This window comes from Anser brachyrhynchus (genome assembly GCF_964034855.1).
Source record: "Anser brachyrhynchus genome assembly, chromosome: W".
In the NCBI taxonomy this organism is placed as follows: Eukaryota; Metazoa; Chordata; class Aves; order Anseriformes; family Anatidae; genus Anser; species Anser brachyrhynchus.
In genome coordinates, this window is record NC_137704.1 from 27,175,618 (window position 1) to 27,201,637 (window position 26,020).

A 26,020-nucleotide genomic window follows, 5' to 3' on the forward strand; every position below is an offset into this window, starting at 1 on the left:
GATAAAAACAAGAATTATGATTTAGTACAAGTTCGGTGACTCAACTGAAACTGATTGCACTACTACAATCTAGCCATTTGCTAACCAAACACGGTTCATTGTAACTGTTTATGTGTATCTGTTCATTTTCTTATTAAGAGGGTTCAGAAGTGCTCCTTAGAGCTCAGACTACCTTATCTTGGGTCAAATTTGCAAAGACAGTGCAGCTTCTTAGTAACTTTCTGATAATGTTAAGCAACTGTAAACCCAGTTTAACTGGGTGGTAAAAAGAAGATTTGAAAACGGTTTGTACCACCAAATCAGAAGGTACACATCTTGGGTGAAAATACTGCTAATTATCTTGGTTATATTTTTCCATCTTTTGTTCTATTTGAAAATAAGAAGGAACAAAGATTTAAGCACACAATTAACCAGACGTGTGTACTTACCTTCAAAATTCTGAAAACTTGAAAGATGTTCCAAGACTACAAAGAAACAAAGAGATTTTCAAAAAGTATTAATGGAAACTACCATTGTCATTATTAATGCAAATTATAAACTAGGATTTACCTTCAGAAGTCAGATTAAACTCCGCAGTTACCTTTCCATATATATTATTCAAGCAGCAGTAATACATTCCTTGGTCTTTGTTACTGGCTTTAGCTATCGCCAAAGAGACAGGAGAGTCATCCTGGGCACTGGAACAGAATACATTAATTTTCCACATTAATACCTCTAAAAGATATTTCCATGTATCTGTCCCTGGAATTTCTGCCTGTCACTGCCAAGACTGATTCAAATATGTTGCGAGTAGATAAAATACTTCATTTCACCCCATTTAGAACCATTCATCCTATTAAGTGCTTCACAACAGCTGATCCTACTATATTCTGAGAGAAAAATACATCAACTTAATCCAGATAAAAAGAATTGAATCACATCAAAAGGTATTCTAATATTCCCATTCATGCCATGGCAAATATATAAGGTATGATGGTAAGATAGGGTATATCTCCAAGAAGATATAACGGGTGTCTTCTTGTTGATACTTAAAATATTTGGAAAAACTCTGCATGGGTATATCTGGAAACACTTAGCAACGGCATGTTATCCCATGAAGTGAAAATTCAAATATTTTGTTACCACATACTTTACTTATCACTACAAAACCAATTCATTTGTTACCAATGTACTGTTTCTTTGTTGAAACACTGCAACATTACTTACCAGATAATATATTTTATTATATAAAACAATTGATATGGTAATATCCATTACCGATATGGTAATACAATAATCAGAATCAGTGTAGTTAAAACAAGAATCCGAATAATATGAGTAGTCTAACCAATTCATTCAATGTTTCCTCTCAACTTAAAATAGCATCTTGGCAGATGCCTTCCTATAAATATTTTTGATCTTTGCAAAATCATGCCTTCTGACGGAAACATCTTTTTTTCTTTGTTTTGGATAATGTTAACATTTGTTTATAGTGCTTCAAAAATTAAGTTAAGAGCTATTTTGTAAGAAGGTTATTACTGTAATGGAAGAAAATAACTTGTTCCATAAAAATGTTGTTTTAGGAGAAGCTGGACAAAATCCTGATAAATGCCTTAGGAAGCTTTTGTTTTCCAGCCTTCTCATTGCCCTGCCTCTAGTCACTCAGAGTCAGGTTAACTGGCTGGGCAAAGGGAAGAGATCATTTTTCCTTAAATGCAACTCCATCTTTTAGTCCAACTGGCTTCAAGCTCCATTTGATATGGAATATAAAGTTCAAAGGAGTGATCAAACCAAGCTCTACATTGCATGTTAGTTGTTTCAGCAATTCACTACCACCACACAAGGACAGACAGCCTGCCACGTATTAACCAGGCGTGTTTATATCATTTGGCCTGGGTGTTGAGGTTGAAACTTCAGATGATCTTTTACTGTACTTGAAAGTTGGATGAGACTGGTTATGAATGGGCTGAGAGGAATTGCAGGTGATGGAATGCAAACTGTAACAAATACTAATGCTCTGTGTGAAAAAATAGTTCTTAATTCTCCTATTTTAACTTATTTTTTGCACCTATCATACTAATATTGTTACATTAAAGAGTGAATCACTGGCACATTTAGTATTTTCTCAACAGCTATTCAGAAACTAGAAGCCCATCAGAAACATTCACTCACTTTCTCTGCAGTCGAGCTAGTAACTTGGAGTCTTTAGTCCATGTAATGGTGGAGTCCCCATGAATGTCTCCAAACTGGCAGCACAGCTTAACATTTCCAGAGCAGTCAGGGAATGACTCTGCTTGGATTCTCTTCAGCAGCTTGGGAGCTTGAAACAGAAGAGCCACAGTTTAGGATTAGAATATAATTACAATGTTTCGGCAGTTTAAAGGAATCCCAGAACATTTTGAAGATACTGTTCATATGAATCTGACATTACTGATAATTACATTTTTTTTCTGATGCAGAAAGCAAGGTTTTACAATATGGAGGTTTTAGAAGACTGGTTCAATGCCCCGCCCAGTCAATGGAAATGTTTTCAATGCAAAGACATTCTGAATTTATAGAATAGGACCAAAGGGAATTTCTAGTCTGAAAATACATCAGAATAACATCATTTCTTACTATGACCACATTATCTCTGACTGAAGAATCAGCTGGCTTTGATGCTAAAAAAGAGACACCAAAAGGGTACTGCATAACATATGGTTACACGATCAGAGTTCATATTAACTGAATCCTGGTAAGCGGTGCATTTTTTTTTTTTGCTAATCACAGCCTTTGAGAGAAATGACTCCAAGTCCCAGGAGATGCTCAGGCTCTGAGGTGTTCCTGGAGCACACCTAATGCACACTGCCAGGATCAGGTGTTTTGCAAGATGCAGTGATGGCTTCCTTTCTTTTAAAACACAGCTGGAGGGAGGAACCCACACTCTGGTTAGATACTTGCTCTAGCAACGACATGGCATTTGGCAACGGCAGTGGCCCTTACTTCCCTCTTCAAAGAATTAATTTCCTGCTTCTAAAGCAAGTCCCTACTTTTCCAGCCCCAGGACATGGTTCTTTTACTAAACACTGGCTGCTATGCAGAGAAAATCGAAGACTTATTCAGGTTCCAGAAATGGAGCACCCTGCCCAGTCCAGGAAGGTCCCAATAACCTGGCTCTCTGCTAAAGCTGTTTGCTGGCTCGCTCCAGTCTCTTCTGAGTGAGCTGGCATGACACATCTCCTCCCTGGTCCCATGCCAGCTGTCTAACTTTCCCCACCTAATGCCTAAGGAATGCTAAATCCGACCCAAAGGGTCAGGCACCTGGAATTCGTTGCTATGTTTGACTTGCAGCCACTTAAGTCCTTAGGCCTAAGAATCCTGCTGAATCAGGGCTAAAACGGCACCGACTATGCGACAGTACTGGAAATAGAACTAAAGGCTCCAGTTTTCCTGCCCCAGCCACAAAGCCCTTCCTCCTGGAGGTGAAAAAATACACAGGAGCACACTCTGAGTGTATACCGGACTAACCACAGCAACCTCCCCATAATGCTGGGGGAGGTCCCTGCAAACTCTCTAAAATACAAACATACATTCCCTTCAGTCTAGAACGCAGCACAGTAGAGGCAGGAGAACAAAATTCAGCCTGAACATGGACAACATTTTTCAGATTTAGGCTCAGATACATGGAAAAGGTCCATCTTTTCTCGGTAGTTGCAGTTTGCTTGTTCTACTTTGAAGGAATGTGTCTCTCCTTCTCCCACACATTTGGTTCTCTGGTAATTTCCGATTTAGCTCTGCTCTCAGTTATCATTGGTGAGCCTGTAGGTGTATAGCAGACCTCGCTATAGCAAATTCTCACCGTGTCCGGTCCTTTTTCTTGCTCAGTATAGCTCGTCTCCCATTATTCCCTTTCACAGTCATTTCTTGTAGACAAACATGTTTGCAAAGGACACATTTTTGAATAAAGTTGGTTTTTTTTCTATGTGATTGGAAAACTGAACTCTGACCAGACTTCACTGTAATTAGAATCTCTGAAGAGCTTCAGAGCTGTTTAGCCTACCTTTAGTCACTATTCAGTCTTGCTCTTATCTTTAAAATTATTTCGTGATGTGAACATAAAAGACAATGTCAGAAGGCGAACATAAGACCTTGGCTCTTGCAAAGTATCCATAGAAACCACAAACACCTCATCTGTTGAGCTGTTACGCTGCTACTACTCCTGTCTGCATTTTATCCGTTAGCGATCTCCTGGAGACTCTGACAAGCAACCCAATTCTCATCTGAATTATATGCTTCTTATGTCAGTTTAATAATGCTAATTTCATCAGTGTCATTTCTGACCAATAGTGGTGAAAAGGCATACAGAACCAGCCATCAGTCATCAGGCAGGACTGCAAAACATTATGTTTATCAGTGGCACCCTACAAGTAACAATAATACTTTGCTAGCAATAAAACCATTTGGTAACCAAGAGAGAGTAATTGCATTTGGGAGCCGCAGTGTGGGAGCATTACTGGGAACACCGCCCTGCAGGAACAAAATGACATGCTAGGACTGGGCTTGCAGCTGCTGTGTTGTGTGCAGTTAGGTGCAACTATCCTGCTACACCGCCCTGAAAACTGACTTGAAGAGACAAATAAAAAGTAGGCTTATCAAAAAGGATAAAAAAACAATAAATATATTTGCCAGCAGGGAAAAGGATGCTAGGGAGGTATCAGCTCTGTGGCATGAGGATAGCGGTAGTTATTAAGTTCACAGAACTGTAAATAACATCAGTGAGGGCAGGACACTTTTGACTGCTAAGATTTCAACTGAGGGAGGCTTGCAGTGGGTTTAACGAATTTGAACTTCCTACCGGAGTCAGAAGGATGGGAAAGGACAGAAATGACAATCAGTTTTCTCTTACCTTTGCTATCCTTTTCTGAAATTAGTTTCCTTTGCTCTTTTCTATTTTCTTTATGAATCACGTTTGCCTCACTTTTAACACAGCTATGATCCTTGCTGACATCTCCTCTCTCCTCCAGTCGGGGTTTCTTTGACAGTGTTGCTGATGATAATTTCTTCTTTGCTCCAGTAGCTAAATTGTCACTCTTTGCTGTGTGTTTACATTTGATGGGCTCAGACTCAGCAACAGTTGGTGACGTCTGGCAGGACTTTGACCCTTCTTGATTTTCTGGCCTTTCCACGCTAACTGAGAACGGATCATATGCGGTCAATGCTAAGGAGTGTGGCTGCGTCCTGCTGTAGGATGGCTGCCTTTGAAGAGAGACGTCCCCTGAATCAACTGCTGGCAAGTTAACTAAAGCACTTACCGCAGTCTCTGAAGTCGTGACTTCTTCTTCTTTATCATGCTCAGTAGACTTAATTGAACAATCAACCTCAGCTGGCTTGCTGGAAGTGATCAAGTCAGGAGAGGACAGCTTAGTGATACTATTCCTAATCCGCCTCTGAGCCTTGGAGCTAATTAAAGCGTGCAAAGGAGACTTCATTTTAGCAGCATCTAGGTTGTATTCAGTAGTTCTTTGAATCTTTTGTTTATTTCCACACAAGATTGCTTCCTCCTTATTTTCTTCAGGTACCCTATGGATCTGATCCTGCACTGCGATGCAGAAAGCTTCCAACTTAGTCAATTTTTCATCTCCTTTGACCGCAGTTTGTGTGCATTTTGTTTGTACGTTACTTCCTGTGCCAGAACACCCCATTGCTGCTACACTGTTAAGAGAGCCCTCTGACTGGCTTACAGGTATGAATGGTGATGTTTCTCTTACGGTCTGTTGCTGGAGACCCATCTGATTACTGATGTCTCCACAATCTTCCTTTGCTACTGTGCAGTACTCATTCTGAACCTTTCTAGGCAGCGGGGTACTAACTGATACTGAAGTTACGTTCCCAGAGGCATACGTGTGACTTTTCAAAGAATCTGTTTTTAACTCTTTGTCAAACTTAAAAGTGTTGTCAGCAAAAAATAAATGTTGTTCAGACACGTTATGAGGGGAAACTGCAGGCTGACTCTCTGAAACATGCCTAACTCCAGAGTCACAGGATGTTTCAACCCTTTGTTCATCACCTATGAAAATGTCTCTCTGTTCTTTTCCTGGTTTACTTGGTTCATATTTGGGCACTTTTACAAAAAAATCTGTTAAAAGGGGATTCTCAGAAGAGGGAGTGAATATCACTTCTTGTTTTTCTAATCCTGTCAGTTGGTGTACATTTTGGGGTAGATTCTTACCCGTTATGGTTTCAGGAGTCTTAATTAAATTAGGCAATTTCATTGGGTAATTGTATTTCTGTGTATTAGAAACAACTTGAAAATCTTGAGTCTCATAATTTTTTGAAGGATGATAACTGCTACAATTAGTGCCTTTTTGTGCATTCAACTCGGAGTGATTTCTTTTTTCTTGTAAATTATCTTCATAACTTCTATGTATGATGTTAACAGAAGAGTGTTTTTCATGTGTAAACTGATGGGTATTTTCAACAGAGGAATTACTGGGGAAAATAACTTTCTCCTCAGGGAAATATGACAGTTTTTTTCTTGCCGGGTAACAGTCCTTAAAATGACAGTCTTTACCAGCATCTTCATCTGTGGTCTCAGTCATAGTCTCATTTATCAAGGATATGTTCCACTCAGTATGCAGTAATTGTCCAGTTGTCCAGTGTGACTTATCTGACATGCAAGCTGGGTTTTCTTTATCGCATGCTAAGTTACTACTCTGAGCATTTTTTAATCTTTGAGAATCTGTATCACATGTTTGGAAAGTGTTATTAACGGTAAGCTTTCCTTCCCGAGAAACAGTTGTTTGAACGGCTCCATTATTGACAATTAATGTTTGATTTGGCTTCTGCTCCAAGCACTCCTCTGTATTGAAGATACTATTCTCTGAAATACAAGTGGACGCCGTTTCTGTTTTATTCCCAGTGCTAGAACTGATACATAAACCATCTGCTTCTACCACTTGTGTAAGAGAAAAGTTTTCTATGGATGCACTGTTACACGCTTCATTTGTTTTCAGTAGGACATTAGAGACACTGCAGTCTTCTTTCTCTGTTCTTTGTCTAATAGGTGGCTGTGTAATAGGTTCCTGCTGTTCTGTGAAATCTGGGGGCAAAGGATGATCAGAACAGGTCTCTTGCACAGAGTTCGGTTCTGTGACTTTGGTATCTGTCAGCCTTACCTCTAAACTTGTGATTCCCCAGTTTTCAAATGGGATTTGATAGTCTGAGTCATCTTCATGAAGAAGTTTCCAGAGCTTGTCATGCACTGCAGATAAATCGGCATCTCCTTTGCACCCAGGTTCTCCAGATTCCAGAACTGACTTGGGATTAGCTTCAAACAGAGATTCATCACATGATACACTGCAGAGAGTATCTCTGTCATTGCCGTCATGCGAATCAAAACCATACCTTTGCCCTCCCTCCTTTGGCTCATCACATAGCTTTGCAGAAGAGAGAACAGCACATAAACTTTCTTGTTTATCAGGAACAGAGTCCGCGTCCCATAAAGGAAGAGATGAAATGTCTTTCTTTGATTTGTTGCCATTACTACTAATATCCTTCCCTTGTTCCCAGAAGACTCGTTGGCGACAACTTTGTCTCTTATCACAAGGAGCACGGTGTTGCGAATAGGTTTGTAAACTTCCATTTTTCGCTTGTAATGGCTTTTCAGTACATTCTGAAGCTGAATGGATGGTTCCTGCATTCTGACAAGTCATGAGGATGCCTTCCTTTGCTATTTCAGGCTCCATACATTCTCTATCACAATTTTGGATAGAGATTTTAAGACTGGCACCTTGATTCTACAAAAAAAAGAAAAAAAGAGAAATGTGATAGAACTAAAAAATGGGACTGCTGCTTGACACAGGCCTGAACTGTAGTCCTAAATTGAAATGAAAGGGTTTTTTGTTGTTCGGGTTTTTTTGTTGTTGTTGGTTAGTTGTTTTTTTTTTTTTAAGTATTTGTCAACATCTGAGGTTTCTGGTTTGTAGCTATCACCCTACCCTGACAGAAAGAAGAAATCATAGTTCTGTATTTAAACTTGTACAAATTACAAGTCTAGCCTGCCAGACTCGCCTGTTGGATCTGTGGCACATGGTATGAATGTAATACTCAGAACAAGAGTATGCTAACCACTTGACAGAGTTATCCTGTGCCCAAGGACTGTCTAAAACACAGGTTTTGGCTTCTGCTAATCTCTAGCCTTTTTCTGTATGCAGATATTTCTTTCCTACTTAATTTTTAACTAATACAGAGTTTTCGTCATGGATGCTTAAAGAACTAATACCTATTGGCTGCGGGTAGCAGGAGTCTAATCTGAACTCTTATCTGAACTCGCCAATCTGAAACCTGGCCACAGCACTTACAGTAACGTAACAGCTGCTCTGTGCTAGTAGGGTTCTGGGATTTAAATGATTGTACTGCAAGTGGAAAAAAATGAAAAAATGCCTCATGCAAACCATGGCAACACACACTGTCAAGAAAATCTCAATAGGTTAATTCCAATAGGGGGCTATTCTCCATCATAAGAACATTAAGTGCTGCTAAAATGTGATTGGAATTTTATGTACCATAAAAACAGAGAAACTTATGGATGCTTTTCAAGCAGAAGAAATCAGTGATTTTCCATTGCTTAAGACACCCCAGTGGTCAGATTAAAGTCAATCTATGATTCAGAACTGGGAGAGATTTTTGCTTAAAGAATACAGATGAAGTAGAGCATGTGGAAAAAGCTTGTGCTTATTTGTCATAACTATTTTTCTGTGCACTTGGTTGTGCACTTTAAAATCAGTGAAGTGGGTGATAATAAGATTATTCATGATTTAATACTCATAAATATATATCTTCAGACTTTACTATGTGAAATAAAAAGTATGATCCAATTCTCCTGGTTATGAAAACTGGTGGGGCATCATACCAGACAGTACATCTGTACTGATTTCCCTGGTCAATTTCCTACCCAACAGCATAAAATATTTAAGGACTTGGAGAGTATCAATTTGGGTTTTTGATTTGTAATTGCTCTTTAAATTTCCACGTAATATCTAAATCTTTCATTGTTTTACTTTTAAAAAGAAAAGGTCCATACGCTTCTGTAACATTAATTCTCTGGATAAAATTATCCCCTTGACAGAATTCAGAGCAAAGTTCTGTTTATTTGTTTTAAATTTCCAGCTCCATAACTGGACACAACTTTGTTCTTTGAGTATGAACTGAAAAGAAAGTAAATCGAAACGTTCTCTGCTCACAACAGGGGTGTGAGAATCCTTCTGAGTTGAAAGAAACATTGCTTTGATAAGACCTGTGCAATAGCCTAAATATCAGATTTCCCTATCCAGCTGTCCAGAGTCCCATTAGTGCCTCTTACTATTATCGGTCTCACTCTATAATTAGAACAGCTTATGGTTTATTTGGGCCTTTTTCAAAACCAGATTTCCTTCCCAGACGTAGCTGTCATTCAGAAGTTCATGAATAGTGTCTTTCAAAGTAATTTAAATTTGCATTATTTTGTGACAAACAGGAACAAAATCAGTCAAACCACTCTTTCTGTTAAATGATAAGCATTTTACTTACCCTGGGTGAGACGTTGTCATCTGGCACCTGATTTTGCTCAGACAGGCCCCAAGTCTTTTTCTGTTCCCAATGACAGTCTTTATCCGCCTCTTCTGTACGACACAAACCAGCCTGCATTTGCAAGCTTTCTGTCTCCTCACAAATTTGTGCTGAAAGGCCTCCTTCCTGACTGGGAAACGAAGCACTGGATTCCCTCACCTCCGCAGCAGCCTGAAAAGATTGCCCTATATTACCGACATATCTGCAGAGCTCTATAGGGTTTAGCAACTTTAAAAGGTTTCTTGTTAGAGTTTCTGTTAAGGTAGAGACAGAATGCCTTGCATTTTCCTCCGATGAATTTCTTCTCCCCTCCTCTAGCAGCAATGAGCTTTCACCCAGCAAGTTCTCGTCCACCTTGTTTTCTGTCATTGTCTCTGAAGCCTGATTTGTCAAAGCAGTACCTATGCCACCAGTAAAGGAGTCCGCCTTTGCATGTACATTATCCATGTTCTGAGGTTTGTTGGTTGAGAAATCTGTCTGGCCAATTCCATTATTTTCTTCTTCAGTTCGGAGACACTCATTTTCAATGACAGCAGATGCGACAGGCACTTTACCCTTCTCTTCATCTTTCACACTGGTAGTTTTATCTCGGTGTTGTCCAACAGTTAGAGTCATCTCTGTCTGCAAAGTTGACTGGCTGTATGTAGAGGGGTCTCTCCTTACATTTACTCCTTTGAATTTTGAGTGATGACCACAGAAGCCAATGGTAGTATCCATAGGCGTAGTGTTATCTGACACTCGGAACAGACACGGCATTTCACTGAGGAAGTAAGCACACCCATCACAATCCTTACTCAGTTTTAAATCATCTTCATCACCACTTTCTAATAAAAACTGTAATTTTTTTTCCCAGATTTCATTTTCATGTGCTGTCAGTACATCTGAACATTCAAAATACTCTAGGACATCATCAGAAAAATCATCACTTACACTTGGATAAGCCTCCAAAATGCCGCCAGAATTTTCGGAATCATCTTTTGTAAAATAATTCTGATTTACTATGGGAGTATCTGCCTGCTCACTCAACAGGGCATTCGTGGTTAGAGGTCTACTGAACCCAGTCTTTTCACGTGCCTGGACAGCTGGAGGTGGACAAGAAACAGAATCTTCCACTTTAGGGCAACAATTGTCTCTGCGATCAGTGATTAGATCTGTAGGGTGGGAATGCACCTGTCTGATGCAGTATTTCTCTGCTTCTCCAGCAGTGACACAGACCATACTATTAAAATTAATTAGGTCATCACCATTCTCTGATACACCCCTAAGGCAGCACATATTTTCCTGTGTTTCAAATACATTTTTTGCATCCATGTTGTCTTCCATGTTAGGCAAGTGTCTGTGGGATTTCTCACATGGGAACGATACTTTTGAGCTTCTCATGCAATGAAACACTGACTTTTGGTGAGTTAAAATCTGTTGAAATTAACATGGGGTCACCCTTTTAAGAGTAACTCTAGTATTGTAAAAAATGTTCCTCATTCTGCTGATTTTACTCTGAAGCTTCCCACTGTCATTTAGGTCAGCAACCGATTCTGAGAAAGTTCCGATTTTTGTGTGAGATTCCCTCTCAACAAGGGTTGAATAGCAGGTCATTCTAGCTGCCAGTTTCCAAATACTGTCCAATGAAGTGCAGCATCTTGCTATGTGCACCTGCAAATAAAAGAAATCTGAAGTTTAACATGATTTTGAGAATGGGTATACATATTTTCTAACAGATGGTAAACCACCACACAGTTTCAAGCATTTCCAAAAAAGGAAACATAATGATCTAAAAATCAAGATCAAACATTAACAGCAGGAACTATAATCCAGTTATCTATGCAGAACCACTTCGGGAAAGATATTGTAGCTGTCCAAAGTGATTTGTGCTAGGAAGACAAATTCCCAAGCATGCCTGCACGTACACCCAGCAGCAGCACAAAAAATGCTTTAGTGCACGTCACTTATGTGTTTCTAACTGCTAACAGAAATATACAGACCAATGCAAATACTCACATGTGCATGACTCCTACAGCTACCAGGTATTGTGATAGTCACATTGGCATCGCAGGGACATAAAAAAAATATATATCACTCTGGCTGATTCTTCACTACAGAGTATCCCTGCTAATCTATGAACTTTTCCACAGTCCAGGGATTCCCTCATCAGAGAAAAGCATTCAATCTCACAAAGGATGCCAAACTAAATGCTCTGAAAAATAACTCATAGAACTGGTATGACATGAAGAACAGCAGGAAAACCTTTCTTGCCAGCCCGCTAATCTGACGACGCTATGTAGAGACACCTCTGTTCATTCTCTCTTTCCTCCCCTGCTTCTCCCATGAGGTCCCTTCTCGGTAAGCTCTCTGTCCTGGCTGTGAGACCTCCTGCGCTGGCTGTGGCCCTTCCCGACGCCCTTTCAAGCGCTCTGAGGCGCCATCTGCTCCCTGCAGGGCCACAAGCAGAGCAGCCACTGGACCTGTCAGCACCCAGCTTTGTGTCACAGCTCACTGCTGACACTGATCACAGTCAGTAAGAAAACACATGGGGAGCTAGATTAGAGCTCGATGGCCAAACAGCGAGGTGTTTGCAAGGCTTGCTTGGAATCTGCCTGCCTCTCATGCAAACAGCACAAAGCAGCTGGGTATATTTTCATTTCCTTCATGCATTCCATGTCACAGACACCTTTTTCACAGGCTTACCTGGGAGGGGAAAGGCTGGACAAGAAAAAGGTTGAAGGGAGGGATAGCAGAAGGGGCAACATTAGGTTGTGTGATGAACAGTCTGTCTCCACACACACAAAGGAGTGTGGAGGAACAATGGCAGGTGAGAGAAACAGCACCACCCTCTGCCAGCATACTACATATATGTGTGCCATATACACGCGCGTACATGCCTTCTGGTACAGCCTGAATACTGGTTGGAGAAGGAGGAGCAGGAGGAGGTAGCAGAAAGGAAACATGTTTGGCAATTTAGCCTTGGAATAAACTGGCAAAGGTCCAGTATACAAGGAAGCAAAGACCAACAGGAGAGGATGGCCTGAAGAGCAAGCCTGATGTGCCACAAAGGTGTATCGTCAGCTCGGAGGTGTAGCCAGGGAGTTGCCAGAAGGCACAGACGGTGACAAAACCACCTGAAAGCCGTGCGGGTCAGCCTGGTCACAGTGCCTTGGCTTGCAATGCTCTGAGCTTGAGAGCTGGCGGGGGAAAGGTGCACTGCTGCACACAGCGCTGCTGCCACGTGGACGGGCTCGGGTGATCCCCGCAGGAGGAAGGCGGCAGGAAGCCGGAGTGCAGGCTTCCTCACACTGCCACCTCGGAGCCTGAGAAGAAGTCTAGTTCAAAATCCATCGTAATAAGGGCTTCCCTGCCACAGAGGACAAGAAGAGGACAAATCGTGTATATTGTGCTGGTTTTAAATAATGTGGACACCTGTTGAGTGGGCCCTGGGCCAATACTCTACACTTGTGCTGAATGCAGGGCTTTGAACATCAATCTGAACCGTGTGTGCAACAAGAGCCTGGAGAAAAAAGGCATCGGATCCCATTATCTTCAGCCTTTCAGATCGATGATCACGTTTTGCTTTCCATTTCAGTTCTAAGAAATATAAATATTTAACAGGAAAAAATGGAGCAGTAGAGATTAATTTTTCCCTCATCCATTTGATTACTGTGCCATGGAATTAACCCCCAGCATTCACGCATCGCCTCTTAAATATGCATTTGCCTAATGTTCCCTGTTGCTTTCTTTCAAATCTGCTTTCATCTTTTCTTTTCAGAAGACCAGATGCCTCTGTCCTCTTTTTTGGAGGGTATAAGTTATTTTAAAAGTGTGGTAATTTTCCCAGCTGCAAAGAGCCTTGGCAACAATTTTTAATGCAGACCAACTCATGAATACTCTTTACCAAAGCAGTTGTAGTACACAGCTATCATTTTCTTAGTTCAGCTGCATTTTGACATCAAGGGGAAAAGAGCTGTCAGATTTCTTGATATGAAAATTAGATTAGATTGCTGTGCATTTTGTTGGATCCAACAATGGAAATTAAAGCAAAATAATGTTCCATGAGGAAAATCACCATAAATGATGTTTTTCCACCTAAGATGGAAACATGAATATTTTTTAAAATTTTGGAGAGAAAATAGAAGATATGAGACATAACCATAATGTCAATTACTGAATTTAGATAGAAACAGGAAAAAGATTGGTACTACATCACCCTCCTGGCTCCTCAAGAAAACTTGTCACAGAAAATATATAAAGAAATTCACCAAGGAAAGATGAACTGGAGATCATGACAATTTACCATCAGCTATTGGCAAATAACCCGAAAATGAGCTCAAATAATAATAAACCGGGCTTTGAACATTCAGTTGAAGACGAGAGAATCTAAAGGTGTAAGGTATTCTGGCTGCTTGTCTCAAGTCTTGCTCTGGACACCAGTGATGCTACTTGCTGAGCCAGGTGCTTGCTCATCACAGGAGGAGAAACCAACATCACCAGGTCTGAGCAGGAAATGGAAAGAAGGGTCCTGTGCTGGTTCTCCGATGAGCTGCGAACATATTTTCCACCTGTTGTAAATCAGTGGCTATCCCCGGACATGTTGGCTTTCCCTTTCCCCTCCCTCCATCCATCACAGGTCCGTCTCCACTGCACACATATTGTGCCTTACGTAGCGCCCTCCAGCCACTCGCAATCTCCCATAAAAATGACACAGACAACAAAGGGGTGAAGCCAGCACAGAGAAGCTGCCTCTCCCTGACAGCTCCAGCAGCTGAGACCCCAGGAGGGACGTGTTTGGTGGGCTCCTCTTCACCAGGGTCACAACGCTGCCTGAGCTTAGTGCCCCGGGAACCGAGGGCAAGGGAAGAGGAAGCAGCGGCACGAGCACGGCAGCTTGAGAACTGTGCCTGGGAATGAGCTAGGGCAAATGTAGATTGGTGGAAAGCTCTAACAATGCAACTAAAATATTTTTGGAAAATTATATTTTAAGATGAAAGGAACGATAAAAAAGATGAAATTATCTTTAATTTTTTAATAATAGCCATTTTTGGAGGTTATTTTGGACCCAAAGTTGCTTCTATTGATTTCATAAGAAACTGTGGTCTTAATCCTAATGTTGGCAACGTTTTTTTAACTGACAAAAATATATAAATCTGGTTAAACTTAAAAAATGGCAGTTAATTTCCTCTCTTGCATCCTATTTTTCTACTTTATTTAGTTATTACAAAAATGGTAATCTTCCTCCGTAAGCAGTTTTACACTCACGGAAGGTATTCCTACAGAAAGCTTACGTGTTTTAGGAGGGACTTTTTGTCTTCCTCTTCATTTCCTCCAAAGCCAATGGAAAAAAAATCCCTTTAATACCTCTCTGAAGTTTTTTCTACCTGTTCATCATGTAATCTCTGTTCCCTGCACAGTCCTGCTCAGCCCACCCCCAAACTCGACCCTCCTATCGTTCAGATGCACTTGCTGCTGCCCTCGTTGGGCAGACCTGTCCGCCCGCGCCCACGTATTGTCTCTTCCCTTACCATCACGGTGCCGGCTTTTTGGGTCAGGGACCACGCTGTGCATCCGCATACTGCCTGGCACAAGGGGCACCTCACCTAGGCCTAAATCTTGTAGATGTAATAGATGTAAACACGCTTTGACAACTGGAGCGTTGCCTGGGCACGCTGAAAACCTCCACGTGAGAACACCAATGCCCCCACCCGGCCGCGCGCATTCTGCCCGTGCCCGGCTTTATGCCCACACCAGCACACCGGGGTGGCAGAGAAGAACCTGCACCGGCCCACACAGACATTATCTGAGCTCAGCACATGTAGGAACAGAACAGATAACCCTCCTGTGTCTCACGTTAAGAGAGATCTTGCTGCCAGTATTTTGGCTTCTTTCTACCAAGCTGACACCAGGTCTGCGACACCTGAAAACTCGAGAGAAATGGATAGCTCCATAAATAATCTGTGCTTGTAACTTCCTTAGATCATGTCTAAGTTTACACGACTAAACCATTAGTCTCCCCCCTTAATTCTCTGAATCAAAAACCCCAAACATATTTTTGAAGGTTCTGTGCATTGACCAAAAATATGAACATCATAGTTTTCATTTTCCAGAAAAAAAGAATCACTATCCCACTGGCCACCACTATAAAGGAGAAACCTTGAAAACATGAACCATAAATGCACTAAAATCAAAAGACAAATCAAAAGAGGCATATCTATTTCTATTTTTGTAAACGACATGCTTTTCAAGCCAGAGCTCGTGAATTTCTGAAGTCCTGCTGTGGTGCTTGTACACTGCTTGCTGACAGGCAAACTGCTCGCTCTCTCACACATCAGAATCCATCCAGCAATTCAGGCAGTGCAGTTCAGAGCAGATTTGTGCTCTTAGAGACTTCCTGTGCAGCTTTCAAGGGAAGACTTTTGCACAGCTTCTCAACAAACCTCTGAAATTCCCAGCTTCCCACTTCTCGTTCACTCTGTCACTACCCTTTTTTTTTTAGTTCTGTGTGGCCATCTCAGAAATGAATGGAGTTGCTCTGCTTTAAGCACACACCACAGAAGCACGAACGCCCCACATGGTGTAACCGTTCCAGGATGGAGACTGGGTGGCACACTGCACCGTGACTGGAGGCCCACGCCCTCCCACGCAGTGCGGGGAACCCAGCTTCTGAAGGACGTGAGATTCTCTCTACTGCTCTCTTTTCATAGGGCACCCCTGCAAGTGGCGTTCTAAGCGATGCTTCACACAGTCTGCATGCGTTTCTTTCAGAAATCGTAACAAACCAGCACCTCCTGGTGCAAAACAATGCCGTCACAGTCAGATTGCTCCTACAAAAGTACAAGAGAACCACACACAAATTGAAGAGAGAAGCAGAGAAGTTTGGGGTTTTCAATTTTACAGACAAGTAATCAAGGCACAATGTGATTTCTCCCTGTGTGTATCAGATGTTGGTATCAGAGTTCCAAAACAAAACTCTTCTATGGTTCTCAGTTCATCACCTAAAACTGTATGAAAGATCTTTCTCCTGAGGACACAAACAATAGACAAAAAATGGTGACTGTCACAACGTGCGAAAAAATTCATTTCATACAGTTTCTACTAAAATTTGATGAAATGAATTTGAATGCAGAATTAAGTAACACATGAACGTTACATAAAATGTCATGGACAAAGTCCTTTTATATCGTATATAATAAAGATGTACTTAGGCAGCGCACAAAGCCATTGCTGAGCTGAACCATAACTGAGCGTTATTTCTATTATTGTATTTATTTGGGTATATCCAAGTGTAATTATATTACATTTAGCTAACTACATTTATATTCTCTCTCAAATGAAAATATGACTTATCACACAGTCTGTCTCTGGGACAAAAGTTCAATTTGCCAAACTGAGTAAGCAGGTTTCATCTTGATGGTAATCGTACCACTTGGTTCAAAGGGTTGACCCAAAGGTTTGCAGCCTTTTTTGTATATGTACTTAATTGTATTTGAATTACAGTTATTTTTCTAATAACAAGTAGAGTAGATGCAAAGTGCGAGTATATACGTCAGCAGTTTATTATCAATTGAAAATCAAAAAAAGGCAGGCAGGCAGGCAGCAGGTCATTCTACAGTCGCTCTTCTGAGAAACTTGGTTTTAGGCCAAGGTCCCAAAGCAGATACTTAACCTCTGCCCCGCATGAAATTCTCCTGGCTTCAAAGCAGCTGTTCAGATTTGCATGTTTTACAGAAACTGGGGTATAATGACAAAAGCGTGCCAAACTGACCACAGATAAAAGATTTTCCTGGTGAAGTTAATTCCATTGTGGGTTCTGGTTCAAAACCTCCTGCAGAGCATGGAGATTGGAGCACATTAGCCCCCACAGACTGTTGGATGTTCTTATTTCTCTTTATGTAACAAAGACTAATTTAAATCAGATAGACCTGATAAAAGAAGTATGTTTTAAAACCAGGAGTGACAGGACATATGGGAACTAGTTATGAACTAGAATCTGTCTCCATGAGGCAGAGGGAGCTTCTCCAACATCAGAATTAAGCTCTTTACTTTGTTCTCACTGTTGATTTTTGGTTTCATTTGGCTATTTTGGTAGGAGCTTACAGCTAGAAAGAGAGAGCTGTGCTAAATGTCACCACTGTGATAGGAAAACAGAACTACACCACTTCAAATGAGCTTGGAGAGAGACTTGAGTAAACAGGAAGCATAATCTTTCTCCTACGTACATACGTGTATATGAGGAGGATATAGGTACATGGGTAATACAGTCTGCTTGCCTGCTCTGTTAACACTTCCGTATCCGACAGACCATGTTTAGAAAGTCAGTGGAACATTTACTATCTGCTTCACTGTTCATCCTGAGTGAGATACTTTGAGATACCTGAGTGTTGTCTGAAACAACAAATTCTCCAAATGCCAGCACAGTTTCCTAGTATTAGCTCTACTCCATAGGCTAAAGTTTGGGAACTGGACTTGCTCTTTTGAAAAATCAAATACAATCCCCTAGACTATCCAGATAAGCTTTAGATGTACCGACAGCTCCTTCTCCTCTTGCCGGGGCACACTATATACTGACGCATATATCCCCTTTTAGAGATGCTGACAGGTAGCTTAGCCACAACGAAAGGTGGCTGACATAACCAGACCTCAGGTAAGATGAACGTGACAAAACTCCAAACCAAAACAAACAGCCACAAAACCTTCTTTTCTGATGAATAGAAATGTTGTGTACTATGCAGGTCCAATAAGAAATCTAGTTGGTGTGGGCACCATGATTTTATAAATATTATATTGATTAAAGTGAGAGACAGCAGCAAAAGCAGAACAGGCAAGAATAAAAGTGGTAAGGAACCTCCACTAAAAACATAATCCCAAGAAAAACCTAGGAGGGGTTTCCCATCATACAGTGGGAATAGACACATCTTCCCAGCACTCTGATCTGCCACCCACTAGATCAGGCTGCCAGAGCCTCATCCAACCTGGTCTTGAACACTTACTTCCAGGGTTAAGAACTGGAAGAGTAACTTGAATGGTTACTGCAGCAGCTTGCAATATCAAATAACTTGCAGTAGCAAAATCAGAGTAAAATGAGGTATCACTGCTAACAGAGCTTGAGTTTTTACGACCCTGACTCTTGGATTGCTTGCAATTTTATCACTGTGACTCTTGGTTTGCACAGACCCAAAGACCTCATAGGCGAATAACTCAAATAACCTTACACGTCCTTTCCACTACTATGGCACCGTGCGTATGGTACACAACCTGCCACCCAGTCACCTGTGAAATCTAAGTCTGCTGCTTAAATGCAGCCACGTTCCAAGGTTAATGCTAACTCACTTCACCTTCTCCCTGGAAATATTTCTCAAATATGTCTTAACTGTGTTGCACAGAGCCCGCATACAGTTTGCACAACTACAACATTCCTCTACTACCCAAAATTCCATGCACGCTCTGTTCCCAGCCTAACAGGATTTTACGTTTGGGAATACACGCATTTTTTCTCTCTCTTCCAGGCCAACTCTCAGAGATTTTTCACTTTGTAGTAAGTTCTCCAAGTTTAGCACATTTCTGCTCACAAGACAAAATGAAACAAAACAGACTTTTCCTGTTAAACAAAATACCTACTATAAACACAGACACAAATTCCAATTTAAATCTTTTAAATGAGTTATTATATTCCCTGAATGGAAATTCATACAAGATATTTGTATTTACTATTGGAAAGATATAACTTTCTTTTCCAAAAAGGTTGCCATGCATGTTTTACCCTACTTAAATGCTTATTTTCACATGCTCTTTAAAAACTTTTCCTTTAACATAAGTCAAAGCTTTTATTAAAAGTTTTCTTTCAAAAGTTTCATCAATGTTTGCATGTTTCTGTGAGGCAATTTTTCAGCACATCCATCAGTACTGATGGAATCAAATTCCACCTGAAATTTCTGATCTGCTTTTCTCTACTCCTTGTCTACACAAGCTTTCCAAAGTGATTGTGCCAGACAGCTGTAAAAACACTTCCCAAAAAAGTTGTGTTCCTTTCCAAAAAGGTTGTGATCATGCACTCATTCTTCAATGTTGTTACTTTTTAAAAGTTAAAATCTCTGAGGCAACAAAAACTGAAATTCTAAAATTCAGTTATAACTCTGCTAACTCTACTCACATTAGTATGGTTAAATACTTATATTGCACTTTGCTTACTGCAGAGTCTAATATTTGGTGGGGTAAGAGTAGTGAGAACCCATGCACACAATGATTCCCAACAACTGCGCTTTCTGTGCATTTCTGTAGCTCACAGTAATGAAATTCTGACTCCGTTCTGACCAGAATCTCTGATGCTAGAATACAAATAATAACTATAATCATATTACTCTTTTACAAATACTTCAAGACACCGTGATCAGATCAAACATTTAGAGCAGCAAACTTGTCAAAATGCCTATAATGTCAGAAACCAAACTAGCAAAACACTGTATTATCTAACCCAATTATTGTATATCTGTTGTATTAACAAGGTTTGCATAAGAAATAAAACAGCGAAGTTTGGGCTGTGCAAAAAGCAGATGTCTGGAAAATGTGACCTTGGCAAACATGCCGTGCTTCTTCAACTTCTTACATAGGAGACATTTTGAAAATTTCTTACACTAGTGCACTACCTATTGTAAACAGCGACATAGTGTAAAGGAAACACCACAGCTATAATTCATTGGCTAAACCTAAGAAGAATAAGTGACCATTCTGCATATCTCTAACGAAGAGCTTAATATAGAGTAATTAAAATAAGCAATCATAGCACAACTCTTAACACTGATCTGTCTTAATCTATTTTTAACGTTTGTCAAGCATCTGACAGTGTCGCATGAGCAATTCATGCCGGATAACCATCTTCATGCTACCAAGTGACCAGATTTTTTGGAGGAACGGAAGAAATTTTAAACTAATGAGTACTAGGCCATGTAATAAACGTTTGAAAAGAATAAAATGTATATTTCTGGACACCTAGTGTCACACATTCCTTATAGAAGAAAGTTTGCTTTTGTGCGGCTTTTGCAATTTTGTTTGTCTTGCTCAAACTTTGTAGAAATATTACCTAAGACTGTAATTTCAGAAATATTTAGCAGAATCTAAATATCTAGAATCTATCAAGAGCTGCATTACAATAAGCAAATAACAAATCATACTAACTGTTACATAAACAGTGTAAATCACTATATTCATGTCATGCACTAAGAATAAAGTAACTGGCTCTTCATTTATTTATCTTTTACGATCACTTTTCTATTTTCTACAATATTTTTTCTGTTTGAACGTAGGAGAAATAAGTAGCCAAGTCATTTTAAAACTGTAAACAATTTGACCTCTCAAACCATAAACGTGCACTTACCCTTAATGTGCTCACTCTTTAAGTTCTAGTTGTGGACCAGGCCTGCTGTTTGACTCTGCGTTACAAGAGAGAAGACATTTAGTTTACGCATTTTGCTTCAAAGCTGAGAAGCTCTTCAGTGTTGTTTTGCTAGTGTGACCTTAGTATAGTGAGTCTGACCACAGCAGTTTGTCTTCCAAGAGAGACTATTTCATTACACACAGCAGATGGCTCTTCCTAGGAAAACTTCAGCCAGAGAGGGCGAGAGCGAGAGAGCTGGCAGTGATGAGAGGGTAGATCCTACTTCCATAGATGTCCACGGGCATTTCCTCGTGGCCTTAAGAGAGAGGAAGTGTTGGCCTTAGGTTTTCATAATAAGGCACTGGGCTCACTTTTAAAGCACATGCTTTAGTGTGCTTAACTGCTTTGCTAGGCACAGCTGGAATTTCTGAGTTGCTTGAAATTAAAAATGCAAAAAATTCTGCCAAACACTGAGAAAATCTGCACAACTCTTCCTAACAAGCAGACTGAGGAAACCAAAGGTGAACAGTGAACTTTTAACAATCGCTACACACAAAAAACCACCTAACAATTCACATTTCTCAAAGGCAATGATTATCAAACACATATCTAAATGAATCCCGAAAAAGTATTCCCATGCCTGCTACCCAAGAAGCCAATTCTCACACAAGGAACTTGTCTGAATTACACAAAGTGCCCTCAGCTCAAGGAGTTCAGAAAAGGCTGAAAAGCCAGTTCAGTGCCATTTTTTTTCTTGTTTTGCAGAAAGTGCAGCTAAAATGCTCGCTATCAGAAACTAAGGTGCTAAATACTTCAGATACCCGATGTTCCCAAGACCTCGGCCACAGGCTAAAAAACCAAGTGTGTTCAGCAACAAACAGAGCAGCAGGGATATCTATGATTCATACAATAGCTTAATAGCCAAAAAGTAATCCCCAAAGGAATGAGAGACCAGGATTTGAAGCCATGTATAACGTGATCTAATTTGACTGTTTGACACTGTGGGGTGTCCAACAAGCACAGTCCACAGCCCAAGGCAGGTGAAAGACACCAGCCTGGTATCATACACAACTGTGGGTACATGCATGTCATCAGGAAGCCAAATGCACTGTCTTACCTGTATCCATGCTGCCATGCAGACTGGTTTTGCACATAACTTGGGAGGAATACATTATTGATTAATGCTGCTTGAAGAAGCCACTCCAGGCAAACTCAGGTCTAAATAAATAGCTTTTTTTTCAGAGGTGCTGGACCCCACAGAAACCAAGGGGAGATGCTGTGCTGTTACCAGCTCTGCAGGCAGGTGTGCGTCTTTGTGCAGTTCTGACTAGCGCCAGGCATGAGACAACCAGCCACTGAACAGCAAGCTTATTAATTTGGTCTCCACGTTGCGCTACTGCAGCCACCGGCCTCCAGTTTGCGCACAGGGACATCAAGGCAGGCTTGCAGCTACACAAGAAAACGCTGCAGAAGTATGGGCGGTCACACCTGAATGCTCGGTCACTGATTAAAAACGGTAGTACGAGTAATTTCTAAGACACTTTCAGCCCACTTTGAGCAACCTGTAGCTCCGGGAAGACGCGAATCCACCTCACACCGTGGCCGCGCTCGCCTCACAGCCCTGGAGCAGGCGCTCGGGGGCCTCTCCTCAGCTCCTGCCCCCGCCGGGACTCAGGCACCCGGGGACGGAGCGTGAGGCGCGGAGCGCCTGCGGCCGGGTTAAACGCCTTCTCCCTGCTACCAGCGGGTACCCCGCTTTTGCCTGTTCCACCGCCCTGCCCGACCGCGCTCCCTCCACAGGGGAGCTGCTCCCCGGCCGACCCCGGCCCTCCCGGCTGCACGCGGTGGCTTTTGGCAGCGGCATCGCTCGGCCTCACAACGGGACGCCAAAGCCCGCCCAGTTCCCTCGCGCCGCCGGCAGCGAACCGCGGCCGGGACAGGCGTCCCCCTGCGGGGGGCCGCGGCGAGGCTGGCGGCGGGGCCCGGCAGTAGCGGGACGGGGCCGGGCAGCAGCAGGACGGAACCGGCGGCGTGGGCCGGGGCGGGCCGGGCCGTGCGGCTGCGCTGGGCGCGTCCTTCCGGGCGGGAGCACCGCCCCGGCAGAGGCAGCAGCGGGGCGATGTCGGAGCCGCCGCGCAGCCCGCCGGGGTCCCTTCCCCTCAGCCGCCTGGCCGAGCCAGTGCTGCGGCGCCTCAGCGAGCTGCTGGACCGGGCGGCGCCCGGCAAGGGCTGGCGGGACCTGGCGCAGCGAGCGGGGAGCCGCGGCAGGGTCCGCCTGAGGTGAGGGCGCTGCCCGCCGCGGGGGGCCGGGCGCGGGCCGGGGCCGCTGGCGAGGAGGCGAAGCGGGCGGGGCTCGCCCTGCTGCCCGGCGCCTGGGCGAGCCTCGCGGGGCAGCGGGCCCCGAGCCCCGGCAGCAGCCCGGCGCCGGGGGCCTCCCGCCCTGCGCCCCCGCCGCAGGCGTGCGGCGGCTGCTGCCTGCAGCGCGGCTCCTTTGGCTGGGGGCATTCAGCGGCGGCGCTTCCTGCCTGGGTCACGTTCGCCGCATCGCTTCCTGGTCGTTTCGCGTTCAGTGCCTTTCCAGATTTTGTTTAGAGGGCAGTGTCTCAAAGGGAAAATAAAAGAAAGGCGTTTCGAGCGCAGCGCTGAACGTGCGCTGTGAAGTCGTATCCTTTCCCTGGGGCGATTATTTGTTAATGCAGGGGAACAACCCGGGACCAACAGCACGACTCCCTCGAGAGGCCTGGTGCTGCGTTTCTTTGCCTGTGTTACCCAGCGAAATACAGTGAGGTTCTTCTTGATGAGGGAAGTGTCCTGCCTCCAGGTTTGCGTGGCGCTGTGATTGAACGAAGGAAATGTTGATGAATCTTTTTAGCGGTAATACATAAACTTGCATTCCCTTTCCATAATTACCCATTCCCTTATCATCTGTGTTGTTTCAATCTGCTGTGAACGAAAGTACATGAAGTCATAAAACTGAAGTTTAAAAGCATGAAAGTTTATAGCTGGAGATAAATTTATTGGAGCTGTCAGCTGTAGCCGTAGCCGTGTGTGCAGCAGTGAAGCTGCAGCGGTCGCTTGTTTTAACAGCTACTCTGCAGATCTAAGTCTTCCTGGGCTTTCAAGTTAGAGTCTGACTCAGTTTTTACCGCTTCTGAATTAGGCACATGAAAACGAAAGGTGCTGTACTTGTTTTTCTGCTGAGACTTTGAAAATCAAAAATTAGAAGTTTTCTCAATGTTTGGTCAGAATTGTTAGGTACAAACATCTCTTGTTTTACAGCATACAACTCACTAATTTCTGTCTGTGGAAGTGCCGCTATATAACCTCTGGACTTCTGAAACCTGAAGGAAATACTGCAAAAAAGCCCAAATCAGCTACGATTTTCCCATCTTTTTTTTTTTTCTTTTTGGTCTCAAACTGATTTTTCTTAATCTAGCTCCTTTTTGAGAAAGAGTATTAAGAAGGTCTAAGCCATGTCTTTGTCTTATTATTTTGTAGCCCTCTCGATTTAGAACAATGTTCCCTCAAAGTCCTGGAGCCGGAAGGAAGTCCAAGCTGGAGTCTCCTGAAGCTGCTGGGTGATAGGGGTTGCACAGTGGTGGAACTGGTGGAGTTCCTGCAGGCCCTGGAGCATACAGAGGCTCTCCAGTGTCTCAGCTATTCAGGTCAGGTCTGGTTTGTGCTTTCAGTGAAACTAGGCATTTTCCACTGGAAAAACTGAAGTATTCGTTTTCTGCAGTAAATAAAAACATTGTTAGTGTTTGAATTCTAGTAACTGGTATCGTTTATATGATTCTGAGATTAAAAGTAGGCTAAGTAGGTAGGCAGGCTTAATGCAGTCTGGTTGTAAGCTTGGACTTGGCTGTATTGATGTGACAGTTGCTGTCATTTGCTCTGCTAACTTGTATTAACTGTATTAAACTGGGCCTTTGGGAGATGCTTATAGAACTGCAGTGGTTGAGTTAGAAAGGCAAGTAGCGTTGCCAGCCATCTGTTCAGGCTACAGGTTTTGTGAACTTCAGTTCACAGCTTACCCTGATTGAAAGGGAACTGTTCAATTAGCACCAGTTCTGTTGCATATTGGATCCATTCCAACTAGCTAATTGGGCTGAAAGGCTAACCTAGCAGGGAACTAGATTATTTTTTGCTAACTCATTCAGCTTGCTTCTTCTCAAAAATTCTAGAAGTGTGGACAATGCAAGGGCATGCATGGGTAAGACCATGTAGACCAAGTGCTTCTTGTAGAGTACAAGTATAGTCCTTCAGGATGTGGTAAAATTCGGTCTACTAGGAAGTTACAAAAGCCCCTCATGAAAGTGGGGATTGGGAATGAGGCTAGCAAGCTCTTTGCTATACGGATAGCTGTCTTTCTTTTCTTTGGACAGCATGAGAACAGAAGCCATGGACTTAGAACTACTATTAAGACAACAGTGGAATTTTTCAGGTTAACTAGTAATAGCAATGCTTTGCAGCCATTTCATCCAGTTAAGGCGGCTGATTTTTACTGTACTAGGAGCACCATGGTTTGTTGAATGAACAAAGAAGTGTTGGTGTATCTTTGTAATCATTCAGAAAGTTAAGCCAGATGTTTTGTTTTTTTAACACATTAAATTCTGTAATGCTTGCAGGAAGTAGCTATATAATGCTGAATGAATGACAGGAAAATAACCGAAACTGAAGACATTATGAATCAGTTTTCTTAGAACTTGTTTGTAATAACTCTAAGGAGTACAAGATACTGTTCTTTCAGATGACTTGCTTTTCTCAGCTACTTTCTTAAGAGATGTTAGTGATGCAAATCAGGAGAGATTAAAAAAAAATAAGTGGAAGTTTTTGGAAAGTGCAAAGCCCTTTAAATTGACATTATAAACATCCTACCTGTCTTGTTTAATGTTAGGTGATTGTGATGCTCAAAACTACTTAAAATGCTCCCTTTAACTCAGACAAACAGCAGAGGAAGTATTAAATGAAAAACTGAAGTATCCATCTCTGGAGCTAAGCTCTAGAGGGAAAATGTTTTATAGAAAGATAGATGAGGAGTTTTCAAGTCCTGTAGCTAGTTTGGAGTAGCCCCCTGTGTGCTCAACTATTTCAGAATAAGAT

At 42.2% G+C, this 26,020-nt stretch overlaps 2 protein-coding genes across 25 annotated transcripts in view; one reads left to right on the forward strand and one right to left on the reverse strand.

Moving 5' to 3' along the window:
* ALPK2 (alpha kinase 2) overlaps nucleotides 1–22,173 on the reverse strand; it is an 88,991-nt gene extending 66,818 nt beyond the window's left edge. For 15 of the 23 annotated variants that reach the window (XR_013942741.1, XR_013942742.1, XR_013942747.1 and 12 more), the window contains exons 1-7: nucleotides 22,035–22,171; nucleotides 20,918–21,233; nucleotides 9,526–11,214; nucleotides 4,865–7,754; nucleotides 2,152–2,299; nucleotides 550–677; nucleotides 429–464 (exon numbers count right to left, since the gene is read on the reverse strand). Coding sequence is in view for 9 of the 23 variants with exons in the window: in XM_080571893.1 (XP_080428019.1) it covers nucleotides 429–464; nucleotides 550–677; nucleotides 2,152–2,299; nucleotides 4,865–7,754; nucleotides 9,526–10,944 (4,621 nt within the window). In the remaining 14 variants the exon portion in view is untranslated. Of the gene's footprint in view, nucleotides 1–428; nucleotides 465–549; nucleotides 678–2,151; nucleotides 2,300–4,864; nucleotides 7,755–9,525; nucleotides 11,215–15,396; nucleotides 15,464–20,917; nucleotides 21,234–22,034 lie in introns of all 23 variants that reach the window. The other 8 variants (XR_013942754.1, XM_080571899.1, XM_080571895.1 and 5 more) reach the window with 5 other exon arrangements.
* Nucleotides 22,174–22,887: 714 nt separating this feature from the next.
* MALT1 (MALT1 paracaspase) overlaps nucleotides 22,888–26,020 on the forward strand; it is a 30,530-nt gene continuing 27,397 nt past the window's right edge. For both annotated transcript variants that reach the window (XM_080571936.1, XM_080571937.1), the window contains exons 1-2: nucleotides 22,888–23,197; nucleotides 24,416–24,582. In XM_080571936.1, coding sequence (XP_080428062.1) covers nucleotides 23,037–23,197; nucleotides 24,416–24,582 — 328 coding nt within the window. In that variant the 5' untranslated portion in view covers nucleotides 22,888–23,036. The remainder of the gene's footprint in view (nucleotides 23,198–24,415; nucleotides 24,583–26,020) is intronic.